At 40.8% G+C, this 14,584-nt stretch overlaps 1 protein-coding gene and 1 pseudogene across 1 annotated transcript in view; one reads left to right on the forward strand and one right to left on the reverse strand.

Annotated features, from left to right (window-relative positions):
* The window catches only part of ZC3H6 (zinc finger CCCH-type containing 6), a 59,195-nt gene extending 54,763 nt beyond the window's left edge, over window positions 1–4,432 (reverse strand). The window contains exon 1 of the mRNA XM_023189435.3: window positions 3,976–4,432. Coding sequence (XP_023045203.1) covers window positions 3,976–4,007 — 32 coding nt within the window. The 5' untranslated portion in view covers window positions 4,008–4,432. The remainder of the gene's footprint in view (window positions 1–3,975) is intronic.
* Window positions 4,433–8,917: 4,485 nt separating this feature from the next.
* On the forward strand, window positions 8,918–9,014 carry LOC111524297 (annotated as a pseudogene).
* Window positions 9,015–14,584: the final 5,570 nt, after the last annotated feature.

A 14,584-nucleotide genomic window follows, 5' to 3' on the forward strand; every position in this document is an offset into this window, starting at 1 on the left:
CTTAACGAAGAGGGAAAACAATATCCAAGTAGGAAAATAATACTGCAAGAGTGAAAATAATAATACCTGGGTTCTTATCTAGGTTGTACTTGTGAGTTCTTAATTCGACAATTCACTGAACCTTGTAATACTACCTTAATTAACTACTACATGGGATTGATGTGAGAATCAAAGTCCTGTTGCAAATGAAAAGTATAATCATCTTTTCCATCCTCATCCCTTCAGATTCTCCAGTGCAGTCTCTTAGCAAGTTTTCAATCTATACTGGGGGGGCGGGGGGGCATAAACCACCTGCAATTCTGACTAGTTGGAGTTTTGTTGTTCTTGTTGTACAGGACAGAAGCAGCGAGGGAAGGGCGGGGAGGTTGTTTATATATTATAAACTTCCTCCCAAAGGAGAGTATTATTCATACCACCTATCAATTAAAGACTCTTTGAGACTTACAAGCTCTTAAATGGTTCATGTTAAAAAATTATCTTTTTCCCCAGTACAGGCCCTATAAAACCTTTTACCATTAGTATATTTCAGAAAATTCTGTAACAATTACTTGCCTTATATTTATCTTTTCCTACTCTACTACAGATGTGTCCAAAGAAAGGACTCAGTGTTTCGTCTTCAGTTGTTGTTTGCGAATTGTTTTAATTGGGTGAACATCCAGCTGAAATATAAAACTAAGCTGCTGGAGTTGTGCCTGAGAGAACTGAATGAAAGAGAACTGACAAGAGACCAGAATTATACCTCCCTCTGATTTCCCCTAACTCTTTCCTCTCCAAATCTATTACCTATTTCTAAAGACCTTTAGAAACTAGGCTCTAGGCTTATGCAAAAGTCCTTGACTACATTCTACATAGCCACAAGTTTATTTACAAATATTTTTATATTAATAACATTTTATAAAATACAATGTTTTAACTCCAGGTGTGAAAATATTTAAAGGAAAGTACACTAAATAGATATTTTTTTAAAGTTATTCATTTGACAAACAATCTTGTGCAAAATGTTCACTATATAACATGTACAAGGTCAGGCATGGTGGCTCACGCCTGTAATCCCAACACTCTGGGAGACTGAAATGGGAGGATGGTTGGAGCCCAGGAGTTCAACACCAGCCTGGGCATACAGCGAGACTCTATTCTTTAAAGGAGAAAAATACTATGCATTCTGTGAATTCCATTTACATTTAGAATCTCATTTTCACATAAACAGTAATATTTTAATTTGTATAAAATCAAAGCAATTGTAAATATAAATCATAGGCTTCGTTTTTTTCCCTGCACACACAATATGCCTTAATTTTTGAAAATGTTATAAAAAGAGTATCCTTGACTGGGCGCAGTGGCTCACGCCTGTAATCCCAGAACTTTGGGAGGCCAAGTATGGTGGATCACTTGAGGTCAGGAGTTCAAGACCAGCCTGCCCAACATGGTGAAACGCGGTCTCTAGTAAAAATACAAAAACTTAGCCAGGTGTGGTGGCGGGTGCCTGTATTCCCAGCTACAAAAACTTAGCCAGGTGTGTTGGCGGGTGCCTGTATTCCCAGCTACTAGGCAGGCTGAGGCAGGAGAAAGGCATGAACCTGGGAGGCAGTGCTCGCAGTGAGCCGAGATTGCCCCACTGCACTCTAGCCTGAGCAACAGAGTGAGACCCCATCTCAAAAAAAATAAAAATAAAAAATAGTAATAATCCTTGAGACAAAGCCTAGCTCCATACACCAAGTTTCTTATCTTTTTCTCCACTTAATTCACAGAAACTTTTATAACAGCATAAAATAGCTATAACATGGAAAGATACAGTATTTTGGGATCCTGCAGATTAGTCCATTTTTTTCCCCAAATTTCTTAAGAATTATCCAGGGAGCCTATGAAAAATACCTTAGAGATTCTGATTCAGTTGCTCTGGGCAGAACAAAAATTTATTCCCCAAAGTGATTCTGATGATTAACTAACATTGGGAAACACTGATCCAGTATAGCGGTTCTCAATGTGGCACATATTACAATTTCCTGGGGAGCTTTTAGAACTCTTAAAACCCAGGCGGAGGTCCAGACCAACAGAAATAGCAGCAATACTTAAAAAAAAAAAAAAAAAAGTTCCCCAGGGAAGGTTAGAACCATCGATCTGATCTTGTAGAATTTCTCCTGACTTCTAGTTCACTTTGTTTTTGATGTAGTTGTTTTGTTTTTCATGTGGGTTGACAAAAAAAAAGTGTGAAAAAAATAAACCATCTCTTTCACCTCAGAACCAAGATGCCACTTAACAATTGGCTAAGTTAAAGCGGAGCTAACCTTTTTGCTTCAGAAATCGCTGGAAAATACTCTTAGTCCTAATTTTAAATAAAATAGACTAATCTTTAGCTCCTATTACCAAGCTATTAACATATCTTACAAATAATTATTTAAGGTTTTCTTTTTAACCTCTAAATCAGTATCTTAAAATTTCAAGCTATTTAAAAGGTCTGTCATCACAGTTCCTTACCAGCAAAATTATTTTGATATTTGATGACATGGTTTTTTCATGATGTACAATATATATATTGAAGTTATACTGTGCACTAAGAGAGGGAAACAGATTTCCTTCTTCCATATAAAAAAGGATTTTAGCTCCATTAGCAAAACCCCATCATTGGTTTGTCCACAGATACTCAAGAGTGGGAAACTTCTCAAGGTATTAGTCAACCCATTCTAAGAACATTCTTTTTAATAAAAAAGATAACGTTACAAAAATCATTAAAAATATGCCAAGTGCAAGCTTATCATTTTTAAGAGTGCATTTTACTTTCTAAAACTTATTATACCTTTGATTGACGTGCCGTCTGGGAATCCACTTTTATTATTACAATACTGAAGTTGTTGAAATCTCACTTTTATCCCTCTCAAGATTGCTAGGCATTTAGATATTTCAAATTTCAGCAGTGTTTGTGATTTTTCCTTCTGGGTTTTAAAAACGTGTTTAGGATGCTTTACCAAGCAGATCACATTACTACAGATAAAACTTCAGCAATGTATATAGTCTATAGTAAAATGTATATTTTTGATTACTTCTATTCACAAAGGAGTAACTGTGAGGTTCTAGATTTTCAAATTAATATTCTAAGTAAGAATCAGATGCAATGGATTTTGTTTCAGTAAGTTTAATGAATGAAAGCCACCCTTTCTCATTATTAAAGATATATACGAACGAGAATTTGAATTATAACCAAAATTTAAGTATACTACAGTATATTTTGTAAATGTCCCCAAACTTGAATGGAATCCAGAATGTGCCTCTTAAGGCACAGAGCAAAAAATAAAAAATCAGAATCTCAATTAAATATTCAAGTGATACACACCATCTAGAAAATTGGGCAAGCCTGAATAATCCATGGAGTTTTTCCGTTAGGGTAAAACTATGCTACACTAAGTTTCTGCAAAACCTAAGTATTTTGTGTTAACATACTGAACTTGAAACTTGCCATCTCAAATTCCAAGGGGTAAGACTGTATACAACAGATGGCCTTTTGGTGCTGCTTAAAACTTCCCTGAAAACCAAACATGTTTATTTTTTAGAGGTGTTCTCGGTTCTCTGGAAGTAGTCAAATATTAAAACACCCGTTCCTGAAAATTCCTGGCTGGTCCTATCTGGCCGGGAGCACCGACCCCTGGACGGCAAGAGGCAGGACCGCAGCACCGAGCCGGGACGCTGAGAGCCGCCCCGCGCACACGGAACCCGCCCGGGGGCGGGGGGCTCGCACGTGCCCAGCCGGGGGCGGGGCCGGCGCCGGCGAGCAGCGACCCCGGCTCGGGGAGGCGGGCGCGGCCGGGCCGACCTCCCCCGCGGCCGCGATCCAGCAGTTTACATAAGGGTGCGCGTCATGGAACTGACGGAGCCACACAGAGACGTCTAGGTCATGCAGGAGGCGCCCGGCCCCGGCCCGCTCCCGCCGCCCCAGATCCCTCCTCTCATCCGACAGAAAGACAGACAAGAAGGGTTCCCAACCTGTCGTGCCCTGCATGTTCAGAGTCTGTCATGTTTGGTCAAGAACGGGGCGGGGCTGGAGGGCAGGTCTGCGAGGCCGGCGGCGACGGGGCGCTGGGAAGACCCCTGCGCCGCCTGCGGGAACCTGCTCCCGGCCGCCGCCGACAGGTGACGAAGTGGTAAAAACTCACGGTTACTAGTGAGCGACACAGACACAGACTTTCCAGTCTATTAACAACCACGCCAGAGAGGTGGGGCTCTAACTGCAAACACTGGGCAACGGCCCCGCGCTGCCGGCGCTGCCGCTCTAGTCTCTATTCGCCGCCGGTGGCTGTGGCGTGGGAGCGGGCGGGCGGCGTGCAGCGACGCGGGGATTTGGACAGTGGCCGTAACGGTGATTTCTCCTCACCAACATGGCGGCACCCGAAACAGGCGGCTCGAGAAAATGGCGCCGGCCGCAACACCTTGCCCGGGACTAAAGGGCAAGAGAGATTCCTCCGCGAGCCGCGGCCCTTGCCCAGCCCGCCGGGGCCGAGCGCGTTGACCATTGGAGGAGACTGCCCGTCAATCACCTGCAGGGGCGGGTCTTCGCCCTTCTCCGTGCGGCGGCGGAGGCGGCAGCCTAGTGGCGGGGCCGGGCGGCGAGAGACGCGGCCGGATGGCTTTTCGAGTGTCTGCAGGAGGGGGAGGCGGCCCACGGGACCAACGAGGGCCACCAGCGCCTCAGCTCCCGGCCCAGTGCGGGCCGCGGTTTTTCCTGCCAGAGGCCCGCCGCTTGGGGAGTTCCGGACGCACCAAGCAAATGGGCCCCAAAAGTATTAGCCAAGGCGGGCAGGGATGGGATAACAAAGAACAAGGCGGCTGTAGAGTCCTTAAAATTTTTTGTTAAAACCTTTGTTCTTGCAATAATAGGGAAATGCGGTTTATCCTTCACAGTTGTAGCAGGTATCTGTTTTTGTAACGGTTAGTGCTCAGCATCGTGTTTTAAGGAAAACAGCTTGCCCATGCAGTTTGTTTTATATTTGGTGCTATATTTACCCATTATTAGTTGAAATAGGAATAGCTATTGAAATAATTATATAAACGTTACTTTATTTTGTAATAATATTAACGTAAAATGTATGCGAGTATTTTATAAATAACCATTAGGCATGCTTTTTTTTTTTTTTTTTTTTTGGTGGGAGATGGAGTCTCGCTCTGTCACGCAGGCTGGAGTGTGGTGTTGGCGCTCTCCGCTCACTGCAATCTCTGCCTCCTGGGTTCAAGCAATTTTCCTGCCTCAGCCTCCCTAGTAGCTGGGACTACAGGCACGCGCCACCACGACTGGCTAATTTTTGTATTTTTAGTAGAGATGAGGTTTCCCTATTTTGGCCAGGCTGGTCACGAACTCCTGACCTCAGGTGATCTGCCCGCCTGGGTCTCCCAAAGTGCTGGGGTTACAGCCGTGAGCCACTGCGCACGGCTATGCATAGCTTTTTTTTACACTTATGAACGTGACCTTAAAAATTTTTTAAATGACAAGTCAGTGTTTTGGCCCATTTAATATATTAAATGTCCTGAAGGAAAGTTCCTTGCTTTATACTAAAATAGACTTAATGATTAATCCAAATATCTGACTTTAATTTGTCTTTCCTTAATAATGCATTTTACTAATGCATAAATGGAATGCATTCAGAAACAATTGCAATGAGTGGATTAAATTAGAAATGTAAAGTTTTTGATATTAACATATACATTGAAAATAAAGGCCGGACATGGTGGCTCACGCCTGTAATCCCAGCACTTTGGGAGACCCAGGCAGGCGGATCCCCTGAGGTCGGGATTTCGAGACCCGCCTGACCAACATGGAGAAACCCCCGTCTCTACTAAAAATACAAAATTAGCCGGGCTTGGTGGTGCATGCCTGTAATCTCAGCTAATCAGGAGGCTGAGGCAAGAGAATCGCTTGAACCCGGGAGGAGGAAGTTGCAGTGAGCCGAGGTCAAGTCATTGCGCTCCATCCAGCAACAAGAGCGAAACTCCGTCTTTAAAAAAAAAAAAAAAGGCGTGCTTTGTTTTTTGTTTTTTGTTTTTTTTTGAGATGGAGTCTAGCTCTGTCGCCCAGGCTGGAGTGCAGTGGCCGGATCTCGGCTCACTGCAAGCTCCGCCTCCGGGGTTCACGCCATTCTCTTGCCTCAGCCTCCTGAGTAGCTGGGACTACAGGCGCCCACCACCTCGCCCGGCTAGTTTTTTGTATTTTTTTTTAGTACAGACGGGGTTTCACCGTGTTATCCAGGATGGTCTCGATCTGCTGACCTCGTGATCCGCCCGTCTCGGCCTCCCAAAGTGCTGGGATTACCTTTTTTTTTTTTTTTTTTTTTTTTTTCAGTTGAATACAGGCAGTGACAGGACCTGTACTTACAGCCACATTTTACCATAATACATTTCTAGGAAGCTTTGGAAAGATAGATCTGAAGAAACTATATTAGCATTTGGAGTTACATTAAAATCTTAGGACTTCGGTTTTATTGTAACTTTTAGTTAATTTAGGCCTTTCTGCAGCTCATTTGGGTAGCCGATTTCTTGAAGTTATCCAAAGGCCCTTGTGGTAAACAGTTGCTGTTCTTTCTTGCACTTCTATTTTCCCTGTCCCCTGTATCTGGAGGTCTGAGAATGGCTTTCAAACTTTTCATTAAGGTGTTTGGTTTGTGATGGCGTAGGACAGTGCAGTTCTCTCTGGATGGAAAGCCTCCTTTTCTAACTGTTGGCATGTGCCACTTAAGAAGTTTGATGATAAAATTTGTCATCAGGGCTTGGTCTTTTTCTCTAGGTAACAGAAAGGGGAGGGGTGTGTGGGTGAGCATTGAGGGGCAGTGCTCCTTTGAGGCTATGGGTTTTTAGAATCTGGAAGTGCTTAGACATCTGTGACACCCTGTCTTTAATTGCCTCAGTTAAGGAGCAATGTAGATATCAAAGAGATTACACTAATTAATTTTAAACCTAACGGATTTTACCTAATAATGACATATGGGTCAGGAGAACTACAGAATTCTTGTTACTTAATGACCTTGTCAAAACCTCAGCAAAAAGAGACCACCAGAATGTAGTGAGGCTTGTAGCAGCATAAGGTCGTGTTCCTAGGATGACTGCAGATCTCTCCCCAGACCTCTCGGTTAAATGTCTCCCAGAGAAAACTCAACACTGCCCACCTGGCCATAGGCCCTTGACCCCCTTTCTTGGAGCATTTACAAAAAAAGAGCTTACAATTGTGAGTCCTTCCTCTGTCCCCTTGACATGTATGTGTTCTCTCCTACAATTCAGGAGTATCTTTCTTAAGGACCTGAAAGCCATTCCTTTGAAGTTTAATCATCTCGAAAGTTACTTACTGTCTCCCATTCTTGGTGGGAGGGTAGAATCCTGACTTCAGTGATAATCGCCGGCTAGCTGACACAGCTGGTCTAATCACTTTTATACTGACTGACTTTGAAATTTTTTGCATGCATTCCGGCTCTTTCGCCCTCCCTTATTCTCTCTGTAAGCTGCTCAATTACCTCTGCATTGAAATGGAACGCTACTCTTTCCCCTACTGTTAGTAATTACTGAATAAAATTGTTTTTCACCACTTTAATGTCCAGTTTTACTTATCTTTGACAACCTTCCCCACCCCGTACGCACACAAAAATTGTAATGGACATAAAGGTACCAACACTTTATTTTGCTAAATAAATTAAACATATTAAACATCTTATGGTTATTTCATAAAAGACATTTTAACATCAAAAAAGTAGAAAGGATATCATTATTTTTGTTTCGTTGGTTTGTGTTGTTTTTTTTTTTTTTTTTTTTTTTTTTTGAGACAGAGTTTCACGTCATCACTGGCTGGAGTGTAGTGGCACCATCTCAGCTCACTGTAACCTCCACCTTCTGGGTTCAAGCAATTCTCATGCCTCAGCCTCTGAGTAGTAGCTAGGATTACAGGCACGCACCATTATGCCCGCTAATTTTCGTATTTTAAATAAGAGATGGTGGTTTCTGCCATGTTGGCCAAGTTGGGTTCTATCTCCTGACCTTGAGTGATTCATCTGCCTCGGCCTCCCAAAGTGCTGGGATTACAGGCATGAGCCACCGTGCCTGGCCAAGGATATACTTTAAAAAGCCAATCTACTTTGAATTCCTTTACATTTAGTGTTAAGAAAAATCCCTTTTATTGCCCATGTTTTGTCCCAGATGGTAAGAATAAGCCCTGGTATCCCAAGGCTCCCAATATTGGCACAAATTACAGTGCAACAAAGTGACACAGGAGCTGCGGACCACTAGACATTCAGAGACTGATGAGGCTTGGGACAAAGACATCTCCTAGGTGATCATCCTAGCTGGAGGATTAGGGGGCCTTTTCCCCATCCTTCCTGGTAGCTTATACAAACCCTAAATGTATATGTGCCCCTAGGCAGGGGGAGGGAGCCCCAGTTACAACTATTTTCTGCCTACCTACCAAAATAGGGGCTTAGAGGCAGAATTAATTTGGCAGGAATAATTCCCTGTATAGTACACATTGAGATTACAAATGAATACTTGCATTATTCACTGGAAAGTTTTTTAACACACGCACATACCCTAAAAATACAAGCATCTGAACAGTAGCCATGTCTTTGAAAAAGTGCTTTTATTTTATTTTAAAATAGAGTCTCACTCTGTCACCCAGGTGGAGTGCAGTGGCATGATCTCGGCTCACTGCAACCTCCACCTCCTGAGCTCAAGTGATTCTCCTGTCTCAGCCTCCTGAGTAGCTGGGCCTATAGGTGTACAGCACCACACCCGGCTAATTTTTGTATTTTGTAGAGACAGGGTTTCACCATGTTGGCCAGGCTGGTCTCTAACTCCTGACCTCAGATGATCCACCCACTTGGGCCTTCCAAAGTGCTGGGATTACAGGTGTGAACCACAGCACCTGGCCTGAAAAAGTATTTTTAAAATGTTGCCTCCAATTCTTTTGTAGCTCGTAAGCATGATGATTAGATTTTCAAAAGCACGTGTGAGATGTGCCTCCTCAAGCCTTGTTATGACCTCAGCATATCCAGATGTGCTAGAGTGCAGTGGCACAACTATAGTGTTTAGTGATCTGTGACACCTTGTCTTTAATTGCCTCAGTTAAGGAGGAGTGTATGTATCACAGATATCACACTAGATAATACAAGAACTAGAACTGCAGCCTTCTACCTCAGCCACCACCATCACCCGCTGTCCACACCCCCCATACCCCCCCCCACCGCCCCAAGTAGCTGGGACCACTGGTATACTCTATCACATCTGGCTTATTTTTTGTAGAGGCAAGGTCTTACTATATGCCCTGGCTGGCTAATTTATTTGTATTTTTGTAGAGACAGGGTCTTGCTGTGTTATTTAGGACTCATTTCTCTCAATACAATTTTGTAATTTTTTCCTATGTCTTTATTTTTGTAGAGACAGGGGTTCACTGTGTTGCCCAGGCTGGTCTTGAACTCCCAGCCTCAAGCAATCCTCCAGCCTCAGCCTTCCAAAGTGCTAGCAATACAGGATTGAGCCACCACACATGGCCTTAAGTTTTAATATAGAGTTTAGAAGTAGTCATTTAGAATTTATAATTTGATACAACATTTAGAGTTATCAAGTTCCATAAAGAAAACGAGATTTTTATCAGCATTGCCTTGAATCAATAGACCAATTTTGAAAGAACTGACAATTGCTTAGTTATGTCTTACATTTTATGAATATGTAATATCTCTCCATTTATTTAGGACTCATATCTCTTAATACAATGTTGAAATTTTTCCTATGTGTCTTTCATTTATATAAATATCTTGCATCTTTTATAGATTTATTCTTAAGTATTTTGTGTTTGTATTTGTTTTCTGTTGCTGCATAACAAGTTACCACACACCTAGTGTTTTATTTCTTCCTTTCCAATCCTTGGACTCCAGTTTCTTTTTCTGCCCTGGCTAGGATCTCCAGCACTAGGACATTCAATCCTGTGTTAAATAGAAGTGGTTTTATTGGATATCCTTGTCTTGTTTCCCCAGATGACTATAAAGTTTTCCCATTTAGGATGATATCTGGAGATTTTATATACAGTTGTCCCTCAGCATACATGGGGGATTGGTACCAAGACCCCTGCATATACCAAAATCCACGCATATTATATGAAACTCTATTGGCAACTCTACTATATGAAAAGTGGGTCCTTTATATACACTGCTTTCTGCACCCCTACGATACTCCCAAGTCTGGTTGAAACAAATTCTCATATAAGTGAATCCTTGGTTTTTTCCCCTAAGAATTCACCTTTTACTGTAGGTCATAATTTTTCACTCTTATTTTTATTGTCTCTGTTTCATCAATTTTCACTCAATCATATTATATCTTTATTCCTGCTTTCTTTTTGGTTATTATTTTATTTTTAACTTCTTCATTCATTAATTTTGATGCATCTTTTCTATTATAAGTATTTATGGCTATAAATTTCTCTTGAAGAACTGCCTTAGCTGAATCCTATAAGTTTTAATGTGTGGTATTTTTATTTTCATTCAGTTATTTTACAATTTTTATTATAATTTATTCTTTAACCTATGAGTTACTTAGAATTGTTTTTAACTTCTAGCTTCACTGCCATAATGTCATAAGTTTTGGTCTGTATAACACCTATTCTTTACAACTTTGAGGTTTTGTGTATAAGATTCATTTTCATAAATGTTCCATTTGGGCTTTAAAAATGTAAATTCTCTCATTGTTAAATCTATATATGTCCAGTAGGTCAAGATTATTCATTGTAAAGATCTTATTTTCTATATCCTTGCAGATTTTTCTTTGTCTGTTTAATAAAACAATCAAGTAAAGTAATTTAAATCCCTCACAATGATGTATTTCTCCACTTCTTTTACAGTTATATCACATATTCCTCATTTATTACAAGGACATTGTACATAAGTGTCTAAAGTTGTTTTCCCTTCCTAGTAAGTTATTTAGTAACTTTTTTCTTTTCTAATGATGCTGTTTTTCCTAAAGTCTTTTAAATCTTTTTCTTTAATATTCATATAGCTATAAAATCTTTCTTAGTTTCTGTCTAATGAGCCTTTTTTTTTCATTGTTTTTTCAGCATTTCACAAGCTCAAGGCTCTGTACTACCCTGATTTTAGTCTGGAGGACACCAGTATAAAATGTGGGTCACTGTCTGTCCAAGGCAGTGGTGAGGGAAACAAGGGTACAACTGGAACTGTTTCTTTTCTCATTTCTCCTCTCACAACCTTCCCAAGCTGCTTCCTGCCCCAGACCCAAGACACCAACTGTTAGGGTTTGAGTGTGACCCCCAAAATTCATGTGTTGGGAACTTAATCCTCAATGCAACAGTATTGAAAGGGGGGCCAAATGGGAGGTGCAGAGGTCATGAGGGGTTTGCCCTCATGAATGGATTCATGCTGCCATAAAAAGGGCTTGCAGGAGTTGCTTCTCTCTCTTCTGCGGTTCCACCATGTGAGGACATGGTGCTCTTCCCTTTCTTGCCCTTCCGTCTTCCACCAGTGGGGACACAACAAGAAGGCCCTCACCAGGCCACATGGCAGTGCCTTGATCTTGGACTTCCCAGCCTCCAGAACTGTGAGGAATACATTTTTGTTGTTTCTAAGGCAACTAGTCTCAGGTATTTTGTTATAGCAGCACAAAACATACTAAGACACCAACCCACAGACGTCAGTTTAAAACAGCACCGGCCGGGCGCGGTGGCTCAAGCCTGTAATCCCAGCACTTCGGGAGGCCGAGACGGGCGGATCACGAGGTCAGGAGATCGAGACCATCCTGGCTAATACGGTGAAACCCTGTCTCTACTAAAAAATACAAAAAACTAGCCGGGCGACGAGGCGGGCGCCTGTAGTGCCAGCTACTCAGGAGGCTGAGGCAGGACAATGGCGTAAACCCGGGAGGTGAGGCGGAGCTTGCAGTGAGCTGAGAACCGGCCACTGCACTCCAGCCCGGGCGGCAGAGCAAGACTCCGTCTCAGAAAAAAAATAAAAAATAAAAAAATAAAATAAAATAAAAATAAATAAATAAAACAGCACCTAGTCCCACAAACTCCACCATCACCATTGCATCTCCAGAGTTTTTCACAATTTTCTCTGTTACTTGTCACTTTGTTAACATTTTACCATATTTATTACACTATTAGCTATCTATTCTTTCTTTTATCCATCCATCAGCCGATTGTATCTTTAGACAGTTCAAAGTAAGTTGCAGACTTCACTGGTTTTAGCCTGTTTGGGCCACCATAACAAATTATCATAGACTGGTGGTTTATAAACAACAGAAATTTATTTCTCACAGTTCTTGAGGCTAGAAAGTACAAGATCAAGGTGCCAGAAGATTTGGTCTGCTTCCTGATTCACAGATGGCTGTCTTCTCACTGTGTCTTCACATGGTGGAATCAGCAAGGGAACCCTCTGTGTTCTCTTTTATAGGGGCACTAATCTCATTCAAGAGGGCTCCAACCTCATGACCTAATCATCACCCAGAGGCCTCATCTTCAAATACCATCACATTGGGGATTATGTTTCAACATATGGAATTTCAGATTATCAACATAAATTTGGGGGGAACACAAACATTCCATTTATAGCACCTTCTCAACACTTCAGCATACAAATCATTAATTAGAATGTAATATTTTTTGCACTACCATTTTAAGGTAAATTTTACATACAGTGAGGTACAGAATCTTGAGAAAACAATTTGATGAGTTCTGAAAAATGCAGGAAATACATACACCTGCGTCACCCAAATCCTTATGAAAACATAAAACATGACTATACCCTAGAAATTTCCCTCCGCCCCTGCCCATTCAATCCTCATCTGCATCCAGAGGCAACCATTCCTCTGACTTTTTTCACTATAAATTAGTTTTGCCTGATTTAAAACATGGTTATGATTTATAAATAGAATAAATGATGTTTTGTATAAGGCTTTTTTCACTCAGAAAGATGACTTTCTTCATTTATTTTTTATGCTAAAAATTGCCTTTTTTTCAGTTTTTGTATCTCTTGCTTTTTCAAAATCTTAGAGGGAAAACATTCAGTCATATGAAGTATGCTATTAGCCATAGTTTTTGACATGCCCTTATCAGATGGAGGAAATCTATTTTTTTTTGTTTTGGAGGGTTTTTTTGTTATTTATTATGGATTTCTTTTTTAATTCCACCATAGTTAGACAACATACTTATATTATTTCAATTCTATTATATTTGTTAAGGTTTATCTATTAAGGAAATCTTTCTGTTAAGGAAACCTATCTATTCCTAATTTGCTGAATTGATGTTGGATATTGTCGAATCATTTTCTGCATCAGTTGATAAGATCATATAGATTTTCTTGTTTTGACTCATAACATGTTGGATTGCACTGGTTGATTTTCAAGTAGCAAACCACCTTACATTTCTGATATGAACTCTACTTAGTTGTTGCATATTATTCTTTTTATATTGTTGGATTTGATTTTAAACAGTTAAGGATTTAAAAATCTATGTTCAAGAGGGATATTGGTCTGCAGTTTTCTTTCTTTGTTTTTGACTGTTTTTGGAATTGGGTTAATGCATGCCTAATAAAATAATTGGGGAAGTGTTCCTTTCTTTTCTGTTTTCTGCGTGAGAGCATATAAAACTGGTATTTCTTCCTTAAATGTTTGGTAGAATTCTCCAGAAAAACCATCTGGGGCTTGAGATTTCTTATTTTAGAAGGTTTTAAGCTATGAATTTAATTTCTTCAATAGTTATTGTTCTGTTAGATTGTATACTTTACCTTAGATGAGTTTGCATGGTTTGTAGTTTGTGAGGATTTGGCCTTTTAATCTAAGAGTGTTTCATAAAATTGACTTACGGTTTTTGTTTTTGTTTTTTTTATCAGTACAGTCTGTACTGAAATATCCTCTTTCATGTCCGATTGGTAATTTTTTTTTTTTTTTTTTTTTTTTTTTGAGACGGAGTCTCGCTCTGTCGCCCAGGCTGGAGTGCAGTGGCCGGATCTCAGCTCACTGCAAGTTCCGCCTCCCGGGTTCACGCTATTCTCCTGCCTCAGCCTCCAGAGTAGCTGGGACTACAGGCGCCCACCACCTTGCACGGCTAGTTTTTTTTGCATTTTTTAGTAGAGACGGGGTTTCACCGTGTTAGCCAGGATGGTCTCGATCTCCTGACCTCGTGATCCACCCGTCTCGGCCTCCCAAAGTGCTGGGATTACAGGCTTGAGCCACCGCACCCGGCCCTGATTGGTAATTTGTATCTTTTCTCCTTTTTCTTTTCAGTTTTGCTAGTGATTTATCAATTATCTGTTCAAATCATTAGATTTTGGTTTAACTTTATCGTTTTTCTGCTCTTATCTTTCATTGATTTCTGCCTTTATCTTTAATGTATCATTCTTTCTGCTTGTTTTTTCTAATTTCTGAAGGTAGAAGTTTATTTATTTGAGATCTTTAAGTATTCAGAGCTCTAAAATTCCTATAAACACTTCTTTAGCAGTATCTCACAAATTTTGCTATGTTGCATTTTCACATTCATCCAGCTCAAAATATTTTTCTTTCCTTCCTTCCTTCCTTCTCTTCCTTCCTTCCTTCCTTCCTTCCTTCCTTCCTTCCTTCCTTCCTT

This window comes from Piliocolobus tephrosceles, chromosome 15 (genome assembly GCF_002776525.5).
Source record: "Piliocolobus tephrosceles isolate RC106 chromosome 15, ASM277652v3, whole genome shotgun sequence".
Lineage (NCBI taxonomy): Eukaryota > Metazoa > Chordata > Mammalia > Primates > Cercopithecidae > Piliocolobus > Piliocolobus tephrosceles.